This window comes from Onychomys torridus, chromosome 5 (genome assembly GCF_903995425.1).
Source record: "Onychomys torridus chromosome 5, mOncTor1.1, whole genome shotgun sequence".
Taxonomy (NCBI): Eukaryota; Metazoa; Chordata; class Mammalia; order Rodentia; family Cricetidae; genus Onychomys; species Onychomys torridus.
Genome location: NC_050447.1, coordinates 92,928,006 through 92,951,505, shown reverse-complemented (window position 1 = coordinate 92,951,505; position 23,500 = coordinate 92,928,006). Strand labels below are relative to the sequence as shown.

The 23,500-nt window shown below is 41.8% G+C and overlaps 1 protein-coding gene across 4 annotated transcripts in view; it reads left to right on the top strand.

The window, feature by feature from the left end:
• Positions 1 to 1,041: 1,041 nt before the first annotated feature.
• The window catches only part of Cdk13 (cyclin dependent kinase 13), a 96,598-nt gene continuing 74,139 nt past the window's right edge, over positions 1,042 to 23,500 (top strand). For 2 of the 4 annotated variants that reach the window (XM_036187894.1, XM_036187892.1), the window contains exon 1: positions 1,042 to 2,688. In XM_036187894.1, coding sequence (XP_036043787.1) covers positions 1,475 to 2,688 — 1,214 coding nt within the window. In that variant the 5' untranslated portion in view covers positions 1,042 to 1,474. The remainder of the gene's footprint in view (positions 2,689 to 23,500) is intronic. The other 2 variants (XM_036187893.1, XM_036187891.1) reach the window with 1 other exon arrangement.

The window sequence follows — 23,500 nt, the reverse complement described above, 5'->3', positions numbered from 1 at the left end:
CGATTAAATTACTAAGTGTTTAAGAACTACGAACCAGCTGATGATCTGGAGTAACTATATGTAACCACTGAGCAGACAGTTTAGCCTCTTTCCAACCATACTAAAAGCCAATAAGCCATTTAGATTTTAATCTAATTATCCTGGATGCCTAGCCTCTAGCTGAAGGGCAATCTTAAAGAGATGCGATGTGAGGGCATTATGTAGCGGACAGCCTTATTGGTTTAGATATAAAGGTGAAAGTACAAAGAGAGCAGCAGTCCCTGGGATTTTCAGTAGTCCTTTGACATTCGACTTAATTCTCCAGATTGACTTTAGGCTTTTAAAAAGGGAACTTCAGTGTTGCGGAAGCTCGAAGCTACGATCACCTAGTATATTTTTAGGTTACGATGGGTCCTTGAACTTGGGCGTACGTGTCTGGCCAGGCTAACGTCATCTCCGCCCTCTGCGGGGAGTCTCGTCTCCTCTCACAGCTGTTCCAATCCCGAGGCTGGGATAAGGGTAGTCGTGAAGGCTCGCCCGGGTCCTGCCATGACCTTTCACTGGAGGCGAGCAACGAGCACCATGGCTGGCGCAGCCTAGACACCACGGCGCAGCCCACGCCTCCTCTCCTTTCTTTAACCCCGCTTCCCTGCCCCACCCCTTCCGGCAGCGGAGCGGCTCCTGACGTCACTTCCGGCGATGCCAGGGACCCGGCGGGAGCGAGCACGCCGCCGCGCAGCGCCTACGTTCCCACCTCCCTGGACGGCGCCACCACTCCCTGTCTGCGTTCCTGAACGTGACGAGCGTGCGCGCCGCCGGCCCAGCGTCGGGCTTAGGGGAAAAGGCCGGAGGAGCGCGGCGAGGGGGTGGTGCGGGTGAGGGCCCCGCCAGCCAGTCGCGTCGCCCTCCCGCAGGGAGAACGCGGAGTGAAGGGAGGGGCGAGCGGCGCGCGCGGGGCCCGCGTGGAGGGGCGGAGGACAGCGGGCCGCGCCCCCGCTCCGGAAACTGCGCGCAGTGCCCTCGGGGCGCGAGGCCCAGGCCCGTCCGAGCGCCGCGGGGTGTCGCCGCCGCCGCCACAGGACGACGTGGACGCGCAGCGGCGGGCGACGGAGGCGTGCTGCGGTCGCGCCCACTGCCCTCCCGCGAGCTCGCCCCCGACGTCAGGACGATGGAGTGAAGCGCGGCCCGCGGTGGCACTTCCGCGTTGCGCCGCCGGAGCCCGAGGCCGCCGCCGCCGCCGCCCGGCGCGGCCGGCGTTCTGCTGCCGAGGACAGGATCCTCCCGCGCCAGGCCCGGAGGCCGCTGCGCACACACCGCGACTGGAACCGGGGACGCGCGTCCCGACCCGGATTATCGTGGCGCGGCTCCCGGCCGGCCCTACTGCTCGCTACCCCTCCGCCGCTGCCGCCGTCCCCCTTCCCGGCGGGGGACATGGCCAGGGTCTGACCCCGGAGGAGGCCGCACCCGCGCCGCACTCTGCGGCGGGCTCTAGGCGATGCCGAGCAGCTCGGACACGGCGCTGGGGGGAGGCGGGGGCCTGAGCTGGGCCGAGAAGAAGTTGGAGGAGCGCCGCAAGCGCAGGCGATTCCTGTCCCCTCAGCAGCCGCCGCTGCTGTTGCCGCTCCTGCAGCCGCAGCTCCTGCAACCGCCGCCGCCGCCGCCGCCTCTGCTCTTCCTGGCTGCCCCCGGCGCGGCCGCCGCCGCAGCCGCCGCCGCCGCGGCCTCCTCCTCCTGCTTCAGCCCGGGCCCCCCTCTGGAGGTCAAGCGGCTGGCGAGAGGCAAGAGGCGCCCCGGAGGGCGGCAGAAGCGGCGCCGCGGGCCCCGCGCCGGGCAGGAGGCGGAGAAGCGCCGGGTCTTCTCGCTGCCCCAGCCGCAGCAGGACGGCGGTGGCGGTGCCAGTAGCGGCGGGGGTGTGACCCCGCTGGTGGAGTACGAGGATGTGAGCTCCCAGTCCGAGCAGGGGCTGCTGCTGGGGGGCGCCAGCGCGGCAACGGCGGCGACGGCTGCCGGGGGAACGGGGGGCAACGGCGGGAGTCCGGCCTCCTCCTCCGGCACGCAGCGGCGCGCGGAGGGGTCGGAGCGCAGGCCGCGCCGGGACCGCCGCAGCAGCAGTGGCCGCAGCAAGGAGCGTCACCGCGAGCACCGGCGGCGGGACGGGACGCGCAGCAGCAGCGAGGCCTCCAAGGCCCGCGGCCGCCACGGACACAGCGGCGAGGAGCGGGCCGAGGCCGTCAAGAGCGGCAGCAGCAGCAGCAGCGGCGGCCGCCGCAAGAGTGCGTCGGCTACGTCTAGCAGCAGCAGCAGCCGCAAGGACCGGGACCTCAAGGCCCACCGCAGCCGGACTAAGTCGTCCAAGGAGCCACCCTCGGCCTATAAGGAGCCGCCCAAGGCCTACCGGGAGGACAAGAGCGAGCCCAAGGCCTACAGGCGGCGGCAGCGGTCCCTGAGCCCGCTAGGAGGCCGGGACGAAAGCCCGGTGTCCCACAGGGCCTCGCAGAGCCTCCGGAGTCGCAAGTCTCCCAGCCCGGTGGGAGGTGGCAGCAGTCCCTATTCCCGGAGGCTGCCGCGCTCTCCGAGTCCCTACAGCCGGCGCCGTTCGCCCAGCTACAGCCGCCACAGCTCCTACGAGCGGGGCGGCGACGTGTCCCCCAGCCCGTACAGCAGCAGCAGCTGGCGGCGCTCGCGCAGCCCCTACAGCCCAGTGCTCAGGTGAGTCCTGCCCCCCACCCCTAGGAGGCCTAGAGTGGGGTTGGGTGCCTCAGGTCCACTTCCCGGACCAGAGGAGGGGGTTCTAGTGGGGAGGGGCGCTATGCGCACCTTTGGGGGTTGGAGGGACCAAACGACCAGCTTCAGCAGGGACGGTTTCTAAGAGTTCAAAGTTTTAAACTTGTTGCTGTAACTGTTACCAGGTTTCTGCAAACTGCTCTGCTCTCTCAGCATCGCTAGTTAGGATAACTAGGATGTATCTTAATTTGTCTTAATACTTTTGAAACCTGTTTATGGAGAAAAGGTTGGTTCTTTATTAATAGATTGCAGTACAGGGACTTATATTGTAAAGAGCAATCAGAATCGGGGGGTGATATCAGAGTTAGGTAAGGATGGCAGATATTTCATGTGGTTAATACGGGGATGGGAAAAGCAGCTTTTGTAAAGTTTATTTTAATACTCGAAATATGTGTAAGTAGACGTTGGTAGTAGTAGAGTTTGAAGAGAAGGAAGGGAATTACAGCTGAGATATTTTTGTGCCGGGTGGCTTTTTACCTGTTCTTCCAAACTCATGGTTTTCAAAAGGAGGAAAAAATGCCTTAAGTTCAACACTCAGTTGTCAATAATATACATGGATATAGTGGTACAGTGTAACCGAGTGAATGGATTAGTAAATTCTCAGACCACTATAAATCTGAAACTGCTCACTGTATGGTTTAGGCCTTTTAATTAATAATAATCCTAATGAGTGTGTGTTCAGAAAATTTTGCAGAGATAATTTAATCTGGTGAAATTGGAGTAAACTTTTTATATGTCTGTTAAGCTTTGTTTGTTATACAATAATGGTCTCAAATGTGTATATTGGTTCCTGTCTATTATGTAGAGGGAAGTAAAAGTGGCTTTTGAGTACTTGTAGGTTTTGTAGATTCTTATATTAACATGTCTGGGTCTTTCGGCTTTATGGTTTGTGGTGTTACAAGCTAGTTTTAGGATTGGGGTTATTTTTCTGTTTGTCTTAGTTTGTGGTAATGCCAAATGGATAGCCATCTGTAGGGACTGGTTATGCTGGTGCTCAGTGTAGAGCATGCATCCGTGAAATTTGCAGATCTCTTACTGTAAGTTGTGAGCAGAGCACCCAAGTGTCTTTAAACCATAGGATCTGTATACATTTCTTCATAGTGTTCAAGTACGCACAGAATGCCAGTTTTAAGAATTTTGCAACTGAAAACTCTAGCAATTTGACTTGTGCTTTTTATATGACGTTACTTTTTACTTGTAATATTTTTACCTTTGCCAAAGTTTTCATTTTCTGCAATTCAGTTTGTTTTGCAAACTGACTAGATTGATTCATAACTTTAGATAGCAATTTAAGTGTGTAATGGCAATTTTAACAATGGGTTTGTGTTGCTAGATATCTTAGTGAGTTTTTTGTGTGATAAGTGTGTACTATAGAGTAGAGTTGGTGTGATTAGCACTGTGCATACTTAGTAAATCTCTTAAGAGCACATACTACATGCCAGCACTAGTTTAGACACTGTAATGGAGCAGTGAACACAGAGTTACTCTCCTCATGGAGCTAGCATGTAGAAAGTCCACTCACTGGGGAGTCTTTTCATTGACCAGCTTGATTTCCAAAGGGCTCATTTGGGAAGGAGCTTTTCGATAATATTGCCCATCATTTCTGACAGCTGGCCATGTGGTTCATGCCTGGATACACCAGTAGGTAGGAACACGTTATGGTTGGGCAGTCTAGATTGGACTTGAGTTCAGGCACTGTTTGCCCAGTTTCTTTTCTTGTATGATTTGTTCAGTTTCTTAGCAAAACCATTGAAGACTTTTTGCTAAACTATAATACCTAATCCTTGTCTTTTTTAAAAAAAATCATTTAAAGGGATCAATGAAATTTTGCCTTTTATAAAGTATACAACTCTACAGAAATCTAAAGTGGTTGAATTCTGAATAGTTTGAATTGTTAAAAATCTTACTGAAACAGAAATCCATATCCATGCATTTTCCAAATATAATGCTTTGGAATGGTACAAAACAAATTTGTGTACTGTACTAGTTCTTTAAAACATGGAAGATAGTTGTCATGTTTCCAAGTCTTCTCTTGATCAAAAGCTTGTCTTCTCTTTTTCTTTTTTATTTTTTTAAATGAAGTCTGATCTTAAGGATTTTGTTTTTGTTGTTATTGCTGTTTGTTTTGTTTGTTTTGCATTGTGTTGCTTGTCAAATGTTCTGCTTAAAATTTGGGGCCCATAATTAATGGCTAGTTTTATTTGAAAAAACAAGAATTAGAAAGATAGCAACTGTACATAGTGCTGAGGAACATGAATTCATTTGTCTAGTTTAGTGCAGAAAGTTTTATTTTCTGCTAGGTTTAGTAGTAGAGCCAGATGATTGGCTCTTCAGTGAGTAGACAAGATTGTAAGCTTCACAGTGGCATCTAGCCTCTCTTGCCCACCATTGGGTCCTAGTGCTCAGCACTGTATTTGGGTGGGATAATCGTTGAATAGCTAAGTGAAGGGAAGATAGAGTTGAGTGAACATAGGGACTGTTGCTGTTTCTGGATTACTTGCTTCATTTGAATAAATAATGTAGACCATGTGCTATGCTGTAAGAAACATCAATATGACATTTTCCAAGCCCACATACTAATGAATTACCAATGTAGTTTTTTAAAGGAAATGTATACTATACCCAAAATAGTATTGAAATCATTCTAGAGGCTTCTGCATGTTCTTTGTCTGCATTTGTCTCCAGATCTCAACTCATGCATTTCCTCTCATCAGCTTTCTTAGATGAATTTCTCCTCATAAGCTGTTGAATGAAGTTTTCGTTACTATTTGATTGTTGAGGTGTGTGAATCCTTAGCATCTTCCTGATAAGCCATGTAATAAATGTAAATGTGGTGTTCCTATGGTAGGCACAGATACATGGCCTAGCTGACATACAGGCTCACAGGCAAGTCCTTCTAATAGTTCCTGCTGATGGATTAGGAAACAAATACCCCCCAAAACTTGAGTAATTTGCTGATGGAATAGGAAGCAAATGCTACAAAAACTTCAGTGTTTTGCATCAAAGTTAGTTTGGATTCATACCCTGAACTGATTTGAAAGTCTTTAATACTGTGGTGTGTTCAACTTCAGTTAATATTCGTGGTACCTCTCAAACAGACATGTTTTGTTTAAAAAAAAAAATGTAACCTTTTAAGGGTACTTAAGGGGTACTTAAGTGTCAGTTTCGTTTCCTTGGCTATTTCTCCCCTCTATTTAAAAAGATTTTAAAAAAAATTCAAATATTTTATTTTATGAGAGTTTTGCTGGCCTGGTGCCTGCTGAGGTCAGATGATCAGAAGAGGGTGTCATGCTCTGGGATTGGAGTTACAGACAGTTGTGAACTGCCATGTGGGTGCTCTGCAAAGAGCAAAAAGTGCTTTTAACCACTGAGCCAACTTCCCAGCCCCTAAAGATTTTTTTTTTTTTAAAGAAATTTTCTAGGTAGACTGTGGTCTTTAAAAAAACCTAACATTTATCCATCCATCCATCCATCCATCCATCCATCCATCCATCCTGTATACAGACAGTGTTCTGCCTGCATCCCTGCAGGCCAGAAGAGGGCACCAGATTTCATTATAGATGGTTGTGAACCATCATGTGGTTGCTGGGAATTGAACTCAGAACCTCTGGAAGAACACCCAGTGCTCTTAACTCTGAGCCATCTCTCCAGCCCTATACTGTGGTTTGACCTCATTATAGTCAGCACTCAGGTTGTTGGTCAAGGTTAGCACAAACTACATTGAGATTGTCTGAAAGTACAAGAAACAAAATCAATGTTTCTGGTGATACATTCAGCTTGATTGTAGTTTTTGTTTGTTACTTAATTTTTTTTTTCTTTTTTTTTGGTAGGGCTTGGAATGAACCTAGGTTCTCTGGCTTGTTAAGCAAGCATTCCACCACTGGTTCCTTCCAGTCTCAATTTGGTTTAAAAGAACAATGAGGAGGCTTAAATCTTTGAATGGGTTTTTCTATTTTGTCTTTACAAGATAGACCAAAAATATTTCTTGGAGATCTAATTATTAGTTATGGATGGCTGATTTGCTGCGTGAGCTGTTGACTTGCAGTTAATGAAGTCAGGTTAATTAGTAGTAGTAGGAGGAAGTGTGTATAGCTGGTTTTGACTCCATCCATGTAGGCTCTGTTGTATCAGGGTACAGCAGAAGGCTTTGCTGTTGAAGAATACTCAGACCCTGAGAATCCAGTGACTGGACCTCAGATAGAAATAGAGGTTAAGTCACTGCTGTTTACTAGCCTAGTCTATGGGGCACCTGGTTAAAGTTATTTTGTTCTCACAACTGCTGTTCAGAATGTTGTGAAATTAGGATATTTTTAAGCTCCTGTTACAAAATGCTTCTGGTTTGATATGTATGTCATAGAAAAAGTATCAGAAATGTAAGATAGAGAATAAGTGCAGAAACAGAAGAGAATGGAACTTTGGGTGAACTGTTTAAAGGTTTCCAAAAGTGGCAGTTCTACCTTTCATTCTAAGAAGATGGACCTTGCTCTTTTCTCTGGTCAGTCTTTACCTCACATTTTCATCTGTTCCATCCTCATTAAATTTCTTTCCTCTTAACACTAATATTTATATCTGCCTTTCCATTCTTTTAAAAATTTAAGTATTATTTTGATTATTATTATTTTTTTTTCCTAGACAGAGTTTCTCTGTGTAACACCCCTGGCTATTCTGGAACTTGCTTTTTAGACCAGGCTGGCCTCAAATCACTCAGCTCTGCCTGCCTCTGCCTCCTGAGTGCTGGGATTTAAAGGCGTGCGCGCGCTGCTATGCCTGGCACCTTTTTTGTTCTTACAGCCTCATTTAGGCTGTCATTATTGTGTTAGACTTTCTATTACTACCCTCTTTCTATCCCTCTTCATTCATTTCCTTGAAAACAGGATCTCACTCTAGCCTAGTTTGGCCTTGTACTGGGGCAGTCATGCCTCAGCGTCTATCTAGCACACTAGGATTCAAGGAGTTAATTACTGTAACTGTCTCCTCCAAACCCTTTCTGGTCCATGCTTTATTATTTCTTACTATATGGTTAAATAGTGTATGTATCTCTTTTGTAGGATTGGGTATAAACATTGTGATACATTGTGACTTAATGCCTTTAATATTACGACCCCATTCTGTCAGACTCTTATTTTTCAGACACATTTATTTTTCTGTATTTCCTTATTAACTGTTCTCTGAGCTTGAAATGGTAGAAGAGACACTGACAACTTTTTTCCATCTTTGCCGTTTATCTTGCACGGAGAACTCTATTTCAACATCTTGATTGCTTACTCATCTGGATGTTCATTTCTTTCTCTGTGCTCCTTATGGCACTTTGTTTTGTTTTTGCTGTAGAGTTGTTAAAAGTTCTGATATTGACTGACGACTATATTTGTTTGTTTATACTAGATTGTAAGCTAAAAGGACAAATTTCCAAAATGTATTTGGTAGTAGTGGTTTATTTGATTCTTTAACATCTCCTTTCCCCTTCAGAGTAAAGCAAACCAATTTGTACAGATCCCACCTTGAAACTTGCTAGCCATTTTGGTTCACATATCTTCTCGGATGGAGGAAGTAATTGTGATTTATAGGGAGAGACTTTAGTGGGTAAAAATATTTACTGTACAGGTCTTGAATGTGGTTCAGAAGAGAATTGATTCTGGAAAATTGCCCTCTGACCTTTACATGCCCATGGCCTGAGTGCTCACACTTAAACAAACAATAGCAACAATATATATATTTGAAAGATGAGACTTTAAAAATGTCTCTCTGCCAGGTGTGGGTGGTAGCACACACTTTTAATTCCTGTACTTGGGAGATAGAGGCAGGTGGATCTCTGCATTTGAAGCCAGCTAGGGCTGCATAGCAAGATCTCTATCTCAAAAGAAAAAGGAAAACATCTTAATTTCTGGAAAATGAAGATAATGCTTGGTCACTTTAATGTAATCAAAATAAACTCAGACCTACTGTTTATATTTGCTGTATCTTCTATTGACCAAGATAAATCATTTGTTTTTCTTGATGAACTTAAATCACTTGTTATGGTAGAAAGTTTCTGAGCAGACTATCATATTTTATTTGATTAAAACCCTAGAATATAGTTATTTCTGAAAAATCAGTTGAAAGTGAATGCTGCTTAATATAAGGTATTCCCAACCTCTTTCCCTATTTGGTCCCCATCCCCCCACCCCCACCACCTTGTGGATATCACTTTGTTTTCTGTTTTGGTGGTGGTAGTTACTTTGCGGGGGGGGGGGTTGCCTTTATCTCACATGGAAATTTATAAGCTTGAAGTGGATGTTGGAAGCAAAAGTACCAAGCTGTAATCAGAAATATTACTTTTTTTTTTTTTTTTGGTTTTTCGAGACAGGGTTTCTCTGTGTAGCTTTGCGCCTTTCCTGGAACTCACTTGGTAGACCAGACTGGCCTCGAACTCATAGAGATCCACCTGCCTTCGCCTCCCGAGTGCTGGGATTAAAGGCGTGCGTGCACCACCACCACCCGGCAATATTACTTCTTTACAGAGATAAAAACCTTGAAGTTATGGGAGACTCAGTACTGTAGATGTGTATTACAGGATAAAATGTTAGTGAAGCAGGGAATTTATATGAAAAGGGTATTGAAAGGAACTGAAAGTTGTAATTGGGTTAGTTTCTTCCCTACTCTCTGTTGCTCTGTTTTCAGTTACAGGGCACTTTCACTGGGTTACAGTGACAGTTTACATTGCATCTAGGAGTAAATGACTTCACCTCTTTTGGAGTATTCTCTCTCTCTCTCTCTCTCTCTCTCTCTCTGGTTTTTCAAGATGGTTTTTCTGTATAGTGTAATTTTCTCTTTCTTTTGATACTGCTCTTTATTTTTTACCCGTTTACAAAGACAACAGAAGCTCATAGTAGATTTTTTTTTCATTTACTACAGAAAAGTATATGAAATTGAAGTGTTCTTTGCAGATTTGTGTGTGTGTGTGTGTGTTTATGTGTTTATGTGTCGTGACTGCATGTGTATATGTGTACCCATGAAGGCCTGTTACTTGAGGAGCCAGAAAAGGGCATTGGATCCCCTGGAACTGAAGTTACAGGTAGTTATGAGCTGCTCTGTGAGTGCTGGAAACCTAACTTGATTCTTTTGTAAGAACAGCTAGTGCTCTTAACCACTGAGCCATCTCTTTCAGCCCTTGTAAGTATTAAATCTGATTACCTCAGGGATAGGCATGTGACTCAGTGGTACAGACAGCCCTTGCCTAAATCTAGATACATGAATATTCTTTTTTGTTGTTGTTAAATTTATTTTTACTTATTTTCATTGTGTGTGTGTGTGTGTGTGTGTGTGTGTGTGTGTTTCTATATACCACTGCATTCTTGTGGAGGACGGAGAACAACTTGGATGAGTTGGTTTTTCTTTTTTCACTCTGTGGGTCCAGAGAATTGAACTTAGGTAGTCAGGCTTGATGGCAAGCACCCTAGTGGGTACTTTTAAAAAATGTTTGAAATGGCATTTCTGGTCTCGTACTAGCTGTGTAGCCTAGGCTGGCTTCACTCCATGGCAGTTGTCTGCCCTAGCCTCCCGAGGATGTACCATTCATTATATTTGGCTATGTTTTGTTTTTAATCGAGAAGTAGTGATTGTATGTTTTTGTGGGACACAATGTGAGTGAGCTTCAAGATAATTTAATAGTCTATTGCTTCATGTCTTTGTATGAAAGTGTGTGTGTGTGTGTGTGTGTGTGTGTGTGTGTGTGTGTACACCCAGTCCTCCATCTTCCCCAGTGCTTTCTCACTTTCTGACTCCTGGGATTCCTTCCTAGTGTGCATCACCATTCCTATGTGAAGTCTCCTCTTAGAAATTTTGGGATATCTACTGCACTACTGTATAGTCATTTTGTGTAATCACTAACTCTTGCTTTTCTTAACTAAAATGTTGTACACTTTTGATCAACATTTTACCTTTCTTCTATCTATCCTTTTCCCCAAACCTCTGTCAGATACTATCCTCTTGTCCAATCTATAGTACAAGTTCTTAAAAGTTTAGTAGAGTAATAGATTCAGACTCGATGCTTTGATTTTACATAACAGTAAAGTCATAGGGCATTTGGTTTTCTGTGCATAACTTACTTCACTTTAATCTTCCTTTCCAAGGTTAATCCACATTATTGTAGATGACAGCATTTCCTTATTTTTTCCTAAGACTTTTGCCCCCCCCTGTGTGTGTGTGTGTGTGTGTGTGTGTGTGTGTGTGTGTGTGTAAATGCGAGAGTGTGTGCTTGTGAAAGTCCAGAAGAGGATGCCATATTCCCTGGAGCTGGGGTTGTAAGCAGGAGCTGGTTGGGTCCTTTCCCATCCCATTTCAGTTTTGTTCTCAGTTTTCTTAGATAATACTGAACATCTTCCCAAATGCTTATTTGCCCTTCACTTCTTTTTTAATTGTTTCAGTTTTTTAAAATATATTTTGGAATTGAATTGCTTTAAACTTCTGTACATATTCTGGATACAAATAAATTCTGCAAATGTCTTTGGCACTTTCATAATTTATAAAATTGGGTTAAAAGTACTTTCTGTAAAATACTTTGTGAAAAAGATTTTCTCCTTGGTTCTAGTGTTCATTTTATCAGGTATTTGCATTAGCATACTTACATTTCCTTCCTCCTTGCATATTCCTGTATAGATTTATTTTTAGACACATGACATGTCTATTATATATAGATACAGGATTTTAAAATGTGGAATCACATTTACTTATCTACCTTTTCAATCCTTTGTATAGGTCCAACTTTGTATATTGGATTTCCTCTGGCCAGTGTGATAGATTTCTTATAATGCAGTCTGCTAATCTGGAATTAGAAGTCTATTTTGAAAGATATTTCTCCTAACTATGGCCTAAGTCAGTATTTTTTCTTTGTCAGTATTTATCCACATCTGGCTTCCATAGTTTGATGAAAAACTTTTTTTTTTTTTTTTCAGTCACTTGATTTTACATCTAGTGAAGTTTTTTTTTTTTAAAGTTAATATCTCTCAACATCTAGCACACTGTGTGACAGTTAAGTACCCAGCAAGTGATAGCTATTAACCTCATTTAGATGAGAACACATTCAACACCAACCAACATTTCTTTAAATGTGTTAATATTAACAAGGTATAAAATGACCAGAGAATCTTAATTCGGTGTATGTCTTTATGCAAATTAGGCACAGAGTCCCCTGCTACTCTGTCTTTCCTTTTTAGCTTTAAAAACACATCTTAGGTCATGGTTCAATGAAATATGAAGATCGTTTAAGCTAAGTAGAGAAGTTGTTAGAGCAAATATGTAAACGGTGAGTTATTGTGGGCTGTTTACCCACCAACTCCACAGCTCCCCAGCTCCCCAGAGTTTTCTTGAGTGCGAGCAGCAGGAAATATTAGATAGAAGGATTTATAGTGTGGAGGAGATAAACAGATAAACAGATAGAAAATAAAGGATAGCCCCTAGAGGGCCCTGACTGTCTCTGCCCCAGGTTATTTATAGAGCCACCAAGAGGGTGGAGCAAAAGACCTTCTCCCCCAGTACGGACAAGTGCAGACCGTTTCAGACACCTGCACTCAGGCCCATGGCCTTAATCATCTTCTGTGCGGACCTGCTGGGTGCATAAAGATTCTTTTGCTAGATTCTCCTCCACATTTGCTGTCCTTTGTTAATGGTAACCATTTCATTGGGGTGGGATGGAATCTCAAAGTAATTTTAATTTGCTTGTATTTCTTTTATTTCACTAGTTAAGGATGTTGATTGAGTACTTTAAATATTTGTTGAAGTTAGGCTTGGTGGTGCATGCCTTTTATCTCAATGATCAGGAAACAGAGGCAGGTGGAATCCTGTCTCCAAAAAAAAAAACCAACAAACCAAAACCTCCTCTCAAATATTTGTTGGATAGTTGTAATTTTTTTGCTTTTTTCTTTTCTTTGTTGGTAAAGACTTCTTTTTAAAAATTTTAATGTGCATGTGTGTATGCTTATCCTCTGGAAGAGCAGCAAACACTATTTTTCTTTTTTACTTTTTTTTTGGTTTTAAATTTGGTTTTGGGACAAAACAACATGCTCTGTGTAGGATCTGGCTGTCCTGGAACTGGCTGTGTAGGCCTCACATTCACAGAGGTATGCTTGCCTCTGCCTGCCACCCAAGGGCTAGCAAGTACTCTGTACTTCGAGCCATCTCTCCAGCTTTATATTTCATGTGAGGACTGTTCTTTTCATTTGCTCACTCACTGGATTGAATTATTTGTGTGTAAGTTGTGATTTTTTTAATTTATGAATTCTCAGTAGCAGTTCCTTGTCAGATGTGTATTTGGCAAAGATATTCTTACATTCTGCTGGCTATTTCTCACTGTATTAACTGGCTCTTTTCTTGTGTGGAACCCTTTTTTATTTCAAGAGGTTGTCACATTTGTCTTCCCTCAATTTCTTTAATGTCTTTAAAGTTACTTGTTATAAATTTTTTTTTTCTTGTTCATTAATTCCCAGGCATTTTATTATTTTCTTTGTGAAATTACTGAGGATATTTTTCCTGACTTATCACGAAAGGATGTCGAACTATGTATGTCAAAGGCCTTTTTACTTTGTGTATTGAGATGATCAAGTGATTTCTGCCTTTGAAAATATTTATGTGACATATTTATTGAATTATATGTGCTGAACCATCCTAGGAGTGAAACCAACTTAGTTATTGTTTGTTTTTGTTTTTTGGTTTTTTTCATTTTTTTTGAGACAGAGTTTCTCTGTGTAGCCTTGGCTTTCCTGGAACTCCTCTGTAGACCAATGAGGCTGGCCTCAAGCTCAGAGATCCCCGCCTCTGCCTCCAGTGCTGGGATTAAACCTCCACTGGCAAGTTTATGATCTTTTAAATGTGGTGTTGAATTCATATGCAAGTAATTGTACTGAATATTTTTATGTTTGTTTGTCAGCAAGATTAGTTGGTAATTTTCTTTTGTGCTATAGTCCTGTTATTTATTTATTTATCTATCTATTTATTTATCTATCTATCTATCTATCTATTTATTTATTTATTTACTGTGATGAGTGAATTTGGTGGTGTCTCTCCCTCTGCTGCTCTGATGCCTATGGAAGGTTGAAGAATGATGGTGTGGGTTCTTTTAAAGATGTTAACAGTAAATTTGTTGATCTAGGCTTTTCTTTGGATATTCCTCACTACTACTTCAATCTTGTTATTTGTTGTAGATCTGTTCATCCTGCTTATGTCTATTTTATGAAAAATATTTACTATTGGGGGAATGACTTCATGTACTTGCAGGAATCAGTTGTCTCCTTCCTCCCACCATGTGGGTCCTGGGGTTTGAACTGAAATCCACCTGACTCTTCCTCCAGGGTTAAAGGCATGAACCACCACCTGGCAGACTGGAAGACTTTCAGTGACTGCTTCTATTTCCTTAAGGGGTTATAGGTCTAGTTGTTTATCTGATCTCAGTTTATTTAATTTTGGTAAATACTATCAAGAAAATTGCCCATTTCTTTTAGATTTTCCAGTTGTGTAAAGTGCAGGTTTTTGAAGTATGACCTAATGATTCTTTGGATTACCTCAGTGTCTGTTATGTCCCCCCTCTTTGTATTTGATACTTTTTTTGTTTTGTTTTGTTTTTCGAGACAGGGTTTCTCTGTAGCTTTGGAGGCTGTCTTGGAACTCACTTTGTAGACCAGGCTGGCCTCGAACTCAGCGATCCACCTGCCTCTGCCTCCCAAGAGTGCTGGGATTACAGCGTGCGCCACCACTTCCCGGCTTGTATTTGATACTTTTAATTTGGACATTCTCTCTCTGCCTTTTACTTAGTTGTTCTCTGGAGAACTCTGCTCGGTCTACCTCCAGCATCTAGCGTTCAGGGGCCTCTCTCAGCCCCACCCTGTAGGTGTCACAGTTACTGAAGCCTCAGTGGGGGTTGGAACTTCCAGATCAAAGCTGGAATGGCACTAACTACAACCAACTCTTTATTTCATTGATTCTTCGTATTCTCTTTGTTTCTATTTTATTGATTTCATCCCTCAGTTTGAGTATTTCCTGCTGTCGTTTACTCCTCTTAGGTGTGTCTGCTGCTTTTTGTTCTAGAGTTTTCAGGTGTGCTAAGTTGCTAGTGTGAGATCTCCCAAGTTCTTCATGAAGGCACTAAGTGCTATGAATTTTGTTTTTAGCACTGCTTTCATTGTGTCCCGTAAGTTTGGGTATGTTGTGCATTCATTTTTATTTAATGGTAGGAAGTTTTTTTTTTTTTTTTTAAATGTGGAGCTGAGGATCGAACCCAGGGCCTTGAGCTTGCTAGGCAAGCACTCTACCACTGAGCTAAATCCCCAACCCTGGTAGGAAGTTTTTAACTTTTCTTTATTTCTTCCCTTGACCCAGTGGTAACTAGTAGAGAGTTTTTCAGCTTTCATGAGTTTGTAGGCTTTCTATTTTATCTGTTGTTAAAATCCAGCTTTAATCTATGGTGGTCTGATAAGATACAGGGGTTGAGACTTGCTTGTGATGGAGTATATGGTTAATTTTGGAGAAGGTTACATGTGGTGTTGAGAAGGAGGTAGATTCTTTTGTGTTTGGGTGAACTATTCTGTAGGTATCCGTTAGGTTTATTTGAGTCATAACGTCTGTTAGTTCCATTATTTTTCTGTTTAGTTTTAGTCTGGACGAGCTGTCCATTGGTGAGAGTGGGGTATTAAAGTCTCCCAGTATTAATGTGTGGGGTTTGATGTGTGATTTAAGCTTTGGTAATGTTTCTTTTACAAATGTGGGTGCCCTATATTTGAGGCATAGGAGTTCAGAATTGAGACCTCATCTTGGTGGATTTTTCCTTTGATGAATATGAAATGAATGCCCTTCTCTTTTGATTAATTTTGGTTGAAAGTCTTATTTTGTTAGTAGGATAACAACACAAGCTTGCTTCTTAGGTCCATTTGATTGGAAAATCTTTTTCCAGCTCTTACCTCTTTGATGTTGAGGTGTTTTGTTTTGTTTGTTTGTTTTTTCTTTTTTTGGTTTTTCGAGACAGGGTTTCTCTGTGTAGCTTTGCACCTTTCCTGGAACTCCCTTTGGAGACCAGGCTGGCCTCGAACTCACAGAGATCCACCTGGCTCTGCCTCCCGAGTGCTGGGATGAAAGGCATGCGTCACCACCGCCCAGTGAGGTGTTTCTTGTATGCAACAAAATGATGGATCCCGTTTTTGTATCCATTCCATTAACCTGTGACTTTTTATTGGTGAACTGAATCCATTGATATTGGGGGATATTAATGACCAATGATTGCTAATTCCTGTTATTTTCTTGTTGTTGGTAGTAATAGTGTGTCTCTCTCTGTATGTGTCTCTGTGTGTGTGTCTGTGTCTGTCTGCATTTCCCTTCTTTGGGTTCTGCCAGTATGGAATTATCTATTGCCTGTGTTTTTATGGGTATAACTTCCCAGGGTTGGAATTTTCCTTCTAGTAACTTCTGTAGGGCTGAATTTGTGGATAGATACTGTTTAAATTCGACTCTGTCATGAAATATTTTATTTTCGATAAGAGAAAACTAAGAGACTAAGAAAAAAACTGTCTGTGATGATTGACAGTTTTTCTCTTAGAGTCTGCAAGACATCATTCCAGGCCCTTTTCACTCGTAGAGTCTCCATTGAGAAGTCAGGTGTAATTCTAATAGGTCTGCATGTTACTTGGTCTTTTCCCCTTGCAGGTTTTAATATTCTTTCTTTGTTCTGTATGTTTTATGTTTTGGTCATTATGTAGCAAGGGGACTTTCTTTTCTTCGTTTTATTGGTGTTCTGTGTGCTTCCTGTACCTTTCTTCTTTAGGTTAGGAAATGTTCTATTGTTTTGTTGGAAATAGTTCTGGGGCTTTGAGCAGGGGTTCTTCCTCCTCCTCCTGTACTCCTATTATTATTCTTAGGTTGGTCTTTTCATGGTGTCTCTGGTTTCTTGGATGTTTTATGTTAGGAATTTTTTTAGATTTAACTTTTTTTTTTTTTTTTTGGCTGATATATCCATTTCTGCTATCTTATCTTTAGTGTCTGAGATTCTTTCTTCCATCTCTTGTATTCTGTTTGTAAAGTGTAGCATGAATCTTAAAAAGTCTTATTAATAAAAACAAACCTAGGAGCTAGGTATTAGAGTGAATGGCTGGACCATCAGAGAAGCAGAACAAGCCACAGCCACCTCACCTTGCCAGTTCCTCAGCTGATCTGTCTCCTCAGACTGGAAGCCTCTGAGTCCTCATTCAAGTGAATTTCAGCTGAACTGCTCAAAAGCTTAACCAGGCTCTAGTTCCTGGTCCTCACACCTTATATACTTTTCTGCTTCCTGCCATCACTTCCTGGGATTAAAGATTGTGTCACCATGCCTGGCTCTTTCCAATGTGGCTTTAAACTCATAGTGATCCTGATGGATCTCTGCTTCCCAAGTGATAGGATTAAAGGTGTGTGTGCCACCATTTTCTGGCTTCTATGTCTATCTAGTGGCTGTTCTCTGTTCTCTGACCCCAAATAAGTTTATTAGGGTGCATAATAATTTGGGGAACACAATATCACCACATTTTCCCTTTTTTGTCTAAAATTTAAAAAAGCTTATAACTAATACAAGAAAAACTATATCCAATAAGTATATACAATATATACAGTCAGGAAATATATTAACAATGTCTAGTTCATTGTCATTAGACAGATTCAGACAAAAAATTCCATTTTATATATATGTTAACAATGTCCAGTCCATTAACATTTGACAAATTCAGACAAAAAAAATTCCTTTCCAATTTAAAACAAGGAATTCCTTTTTAAAAGTAGATGCAATAATTGACCTTTTTATCTTATATCCATATTCTCTTTCATAATAGATTTCAATAATCTACCTTTTGTCATTTTTATATCTTCCCCTTTTTCTTTTTAGAGTAGATTTAATGATATACCTCATATCTATATTCTCCTTTTTCTTTTTCTTTTTTTTCCCAAACAAAAACTCTGAATCTAATCTCCTTCTTCAGCTTTTTTCCTGACCATTAACAATTAACAACTTGTAACCAACCGTCATAAACAGTGACAATAGCCATAACTTATTAAACAACCAAAAACCATCCACCCCACCTCTTGGGAATGTGGGTATCATTTTCTTAAAATTACTTCCTGCTTTCTGGGGGGTGAAGACATCTTTAGGGAATCCTGAAAAGAAAATTTTTGGGTTGTCAATTCCTGTATCATTTGTCCATTCGCTGCATAATAAAGTGCAGGGCTTGTTTCAAGTCCTTGTTCAAGTAGGCTGTCAGGCTGGATCATCTTAGCTAGCCATCTCAAAATTGTCCTGAGTAGTTTGTAGTCCAAAGTCGATCTTTTGGTGGTGTTAATAAGCTTAATGGCTTTATTATAGTCCATGTAGAATCATCATTGTGGGCTCCTGTCATCTTTTGAAGATTTCAAAGTCGCTGTTAGGTGAGGTCATGGTTCCCTGCAGACTTTTTTTTTTTTTTTTTTTTAAGTGACTCCTCTGTGGTTTCGAGCAATCACAGTCTGATAAATGTCTGTCTCTCGGGAACCATGAATGTTCTTCCCTAGAAGAGAAAATCTTCACAGCAATTTCTCCCCACCATTTGTCTTGCCAAACTTTTCCAAACGGACCTTTGCCGATGCTTTCTTGTAACACTTAACATGCTGGTCCTGGCAATTCTTCTCTGAACCAGCAGCAGTAAACCCTTTGTCCCAGGTAGCAGCATCACCTCAGTCACCAGCATGATGAGAAGAAGCCTTCAACTTGGAGCAGCAGCCACAGCCTTTATGGTCCCACCACCGTTTGTGGCTTGGCCCAGGCCACAGCTTCTCCTTAGCAAGCCTCCTAGCCGGCCTCAAACTCAGGATCGTCCTGCCTCCGCCCCCTTCACTAAATCCTACCTACCGGTGTGGCCACCACAACCTGCTGAGGGTAGGTCAGGGCTGAGCTGGGGCCTGCAAGAAGGCCACAGGTAAGTGACTTTTTTGTGAATTCGTATCACAAACATTGGGTGCCAGATGTAGCACGAATCTTAAAGGTCTTATTAACAAAATCAAACCCAGAAGCCAGATATTGGGGTGAATGCTGGAAGATCAGAGAAGCAGAACAAGCCACAGCTACCTCACCTCGCCAGTTCCTCAGCTGATCCTCACCACAGTAAAGCTTGCCTTCACAGTTCCTGTTCTCATCCCTAAGTTATCCATTTCTAGAACCCGATTTGTGTTGTTGTCATTGTTCCTGTTTGCGTTTTCAGGTCTTGAAAGGCAGGCCATGTTTCCTTTTTTCTTGGCTTTCTTTGAGGGGATTTATTTTATTTCTTCTTTTAAGACCTCTCCATCCTCTTCACAAAGTTGCTTTTAAGGTGGTTTTCTTGTGTTTTAGTTATGTTGGAATATCCAGGGGTTGGTGTAGTAGGATAGCTGGACTGTGGTGATGACATTGTGTTCTTACATTGCCATCTAGGCATCTGGATTTGGGGCGATTATAATTCTAGGTGCCAACTTCTGAGTTTGTCTTTGTTCAATGTGTATTCTGTTCCTTGGTTTCCGTTTCCTTTTTGGTCTTTGTGGTCTTTGTTTCTGGCAGTTCCCCTGACCTGTGTCCCAGCAGGCTCTGTCAGGGGTTTTTGTTTTTTTTCCCTGTGTGCATTCTCCTGTGTGTGTGTGTGTGTGTGTGTGTGTGTGTGTGTGTGTGTGTTTCCATATGAAAATTTAAGATTATTTTCAGTTTCTGAGAAGGATAGCATTGGGGTTTGATGGGAATTGCATTGCATCTGTGAGCTGCTTTTTAGAGGAGGGCCATTTTTACAGTATTAATCCTACCAATCCATGAGAATGGGAGATCTTTAAATCTGGTATTTCCCTCAGTTTCTTTCTTTAATGTCTTCAATCTTTTATTATACAAGTTTTATTAAACTTTCTTAGTTCTATTTATTTTTATAGTCTTTTTTTTTTTTTGAGTCTGGAACTCGCCATGTAGGCTAGATCAGACTGGCCTCAAAGAGACCCACCTGCCTTTGCCTCCTGAGGGCTGGAATTCTGGAATTAAAGGCATGTACCCACTATGCCCAGCTAGACTTTTTAATTCTTTGTTTTGCTTGTTTTAAAGTCTATTGTGAATAAGATTGTTTTCTTACTTGCTATATTTTTTAAATATATATTGGTTTTTCGAGACAGGGTTTCTCGGTGTAGCTTTGCGCCTTTCCTGGAACTCACCTGGTAGCCCAGGCTGGCCTCGAACTCACAGAGATCCGCCTGACTCTGTCTCCCAAGTGTTGGGATTAAAGGTGTGTGCCACCACCACCGGGCTATATTTTTTTATTTATATATAGGAAGGCTACTCTTTCTGTTTTTTCTTTTTGTTTTTTTCTTTTTTGTTTGGTGGAGTCTTTAATGTATAGAATCATGTCATCTGCAAATAAAGATACTTTGATTTCTTTCCTTCCCTATTTTATCCACTTTATCTCCTTCACTTTTTTTTACTGTCCAGCTAAGACTTTGAACAGTGTATTATTAAACAGGAATTAAAAAGGATATCCTTGTCTAACATCTGATTTCGGTGGAAGTGCTTTGAGTTTTCTTTGTTTAGTGTGTGGCTGCTGGGATTGATATATACTGCCTTTATTATGTTGATGTTTCCTGTGTTCCTACTTTCTCTAGTATTTCTGTCATGAAAAGATGTTGGATTTTTGCCTTTTCTGCATCTAATGAGATAATCACGTGGTTTCTGACTTAGTCTATGTAGTGGATTATGTTTATTGATTTTTATGTGTTGACTCATCATTTTTTTCTCCAGGATGAAGCTGACTTGACTATGATGTCTTATCTTTTTTGTGCATTCTTGAACTTAATTTGCAAGTATTTTAAGAAAAATTTTTTGTTGGGCAGTGGTGGCGCATGCCTTTAATCCTGGCACTCGGGAGGCAGAGCCAGGTGGATCTTTGTGAGTTCGAGGCCAGCCTGGTCTCCAAAGCGAGTTCCAGGAAAGGTGCAAAGCTACACAGAAAAACCCTGTCTCGAAAAACCAAAAACAAAAACAAAAAACCCAAGGAATAATTTTTATATTTGTGTTCATCAGAGAGATTAGTTTATCATTTTATTTTTTGGTTGGGTCTTTGTCTGGTTTTGGTGTGGGGGTAATGCTGGCTTCATAAAAAGGATTTAGAAGTATCCATTCCTTCATTTTCTGTTTTGTGGAATAAATTGAGAGTGTTGATGTTGGCATTGAAGGTCTGGTAGAATTCTGTACTGTATCCATCTGGTTCGAGGTTGTCTTAGTGTTTTTATTGCTGTGAAGAGATACCATGACCACAGCACCTCTTACAAAGAAAACCTCTAATTGGGGTGGCTCACTTATAGTTGTAGAGGTTCAGTCTATTATCATCCTATCATCATGACAGGGAGCATGGCATCGTGCAGGCGGACTGTGATGCCGGAGCTGAGGGCTACATACTGCATGCAACAGGAAGTTGATTGGCTGTCATACTGAGAGAAACTTGAGCAGAAGAGTCTTCCAAGCCCGCCCACAGTGGCATGCTTCTTCCAACAAGGCCATGTTCATTCTAACAAAGCCACGCTCCTACTAGTGCCACACCCTATCAGATTATGGGAGCCAGTTACATTCAGACAACCACAGAGGTGTGTTTTGTTTGTTGTGTTCTTAGTTGTGAGACTGACTTACTGCTTCTGTCTCATTGGTTGTGGGGTATCCATTGCTTACTTCATCAGTTTCATTTAGCTTTCTCAGTTTAGTGGAGTATAAGTTTTTCTCAATCTTAATATTTTCAAAGAACCAAGTCTTCAATCTTGTATATTTTCACTTCTGTTTTATTAATTTTAGTCCTGACTTTTAATTCTCTCTTACCAGCTAGCTACTCTTTGTTTTTCCAAGGCCTTCAAGAGCAACATTAGGTTTTGTGATGTAGGCACTTAGTGGTTGGTATAAGAACTCCTCTTAAGACTGTCTTCATTGTGTCCCATAGGTTTGGGTATTCATTTTTGTTCAGTGGTGTGTTTAGATTTTGTTAGTTTGTGTACTGTCTTTTCTGTTGCTGTTACCTTTATTACTTTGTGATCAGATGGAATGTATAGCATGCTATTTCAATTTTCCTAAATTTGTTGTGACTTATTTTGTGTCCTAATATGTGGTCTGTTTTGGAGAAAATTCTACTGTGGGATGTTCTGTATGTTAAATGTATTGCTCTGATTGGTTAATAAATAAAACACCGATTGGCCAGTAGCCAGGCAGGAAGTATAGGCAGGACTAACAGAGAGGAGAGAGAACTGGGGGATCAGGAAAGAGGAGGAGAGGAGATGCCGCCATGAGTACCAACATGTAAGGTACTTGTAAGTCACAAGCCATGTGATAAGGTATAGACTTATAAAAAAGGGGTAGTTTAAGATGTAAGAACTAGACAGCTAAAAGTCTGAGCCATTAGGCCAAACAGTTTAAATAATGTAAGAGTCTATGTGTTTATTTTATAAGTGGGCTACGGGACTGCTGGGGCTTGGCAGGAGCTGTAGAAAAAAACTCCAGCCACAAAATTCTGTGAGCTGCTAAGAAAAAAGTGTATCTGTAGTGTTCTGGTAGAATGTTCTATAAATGTTCACTAGCTCTGTTTTGGTTTATGATGTCATCTAGCTGTAGAATTTTTGTCTGGATAGCCTGTCTGTTGGTGAAAGTGGGGCATTGAAGTTACGCACCGTCACTGGGTTGGGTCAATCTGATTCTTGATCTTATAGTGTTTTATGAAATTGGATGCCCCTGTGGTTGGTGCATAAATGTTTAGAATGAAGTGGCTTTTTCCCATCTCTTCTAACTAGTTTTGTTTTGAAATTATTTTGTTAAATATTAAAATAGCTATGCCTGCTTGTTTGTTAGTCCCATTTGCTTGGAGTACCTTTTCCCATGCTCTACCCTAAGTCCATCTCTGATGGTGAGGTGTTTATCTTAGAAGCAGTAAAAGATGGATCCTGTTTTCTAATCCAATCTATTTGTGTCCTTTTATTGGGAGATTGAGACCATTAATATTGAGAGTTATTATTGAACAGTACTTACTCCTGCAATCTAGTTATGGTGTTTTCTTAGACTTCATTTGGTTCACTATTACAGGGTTATATATTGTGTTCTCTTGAGTATATTTCACTTTTTCTTTAGACCAACATATCTACTGTACAACTAACTTGGTTTACATAAATTCCTTCAGTTTGTTTTTATTATGAAAAGTTTTTCTTTTTCCTTTGATTATGAATGGTAATTTAAAAAAGATCTGTCTGCCCTTGCCTCCTGAGTGTTAGGATTAAAGACGTGCACCACCACCTTGAGTCTTTTAAAGGTTGCAGAGTATTAGGTCATGCCCTTTTGGCTTTCAAACTTCTTAAAGTAATTTTGGTATTCCTGCCTTGATAGGTGGCTTGGTTTTCCTCTCTTGCAACTTTCAATATGTTCTGTGCATTTAATGTGTTATTATGTGACATGGGGAGCTTTTTTTTCTAGTCTATTTGGTGTTCTTTATGCTTCTTGCACCTTGATGGGCATCTCTTTCCTTTTTTGGGAAGGAAATTTTCTTCTGTTTTGTTGAAAATATTTTTCTGTGGGTTTCTTTTCCTATACATGTAATTATGCAGGTGTAGGGTAAAAGGGACCAAGGAAAAACACCCTGACTTTGACTTGATCCCAGGACCAGGGCTTGAAATCCCACCAATCCCTGAACACAGAATCCCACCAATCCTTGAGGTCAATCCCTGAGCTTGCCCCAGAATCAGACCACAAAAATCC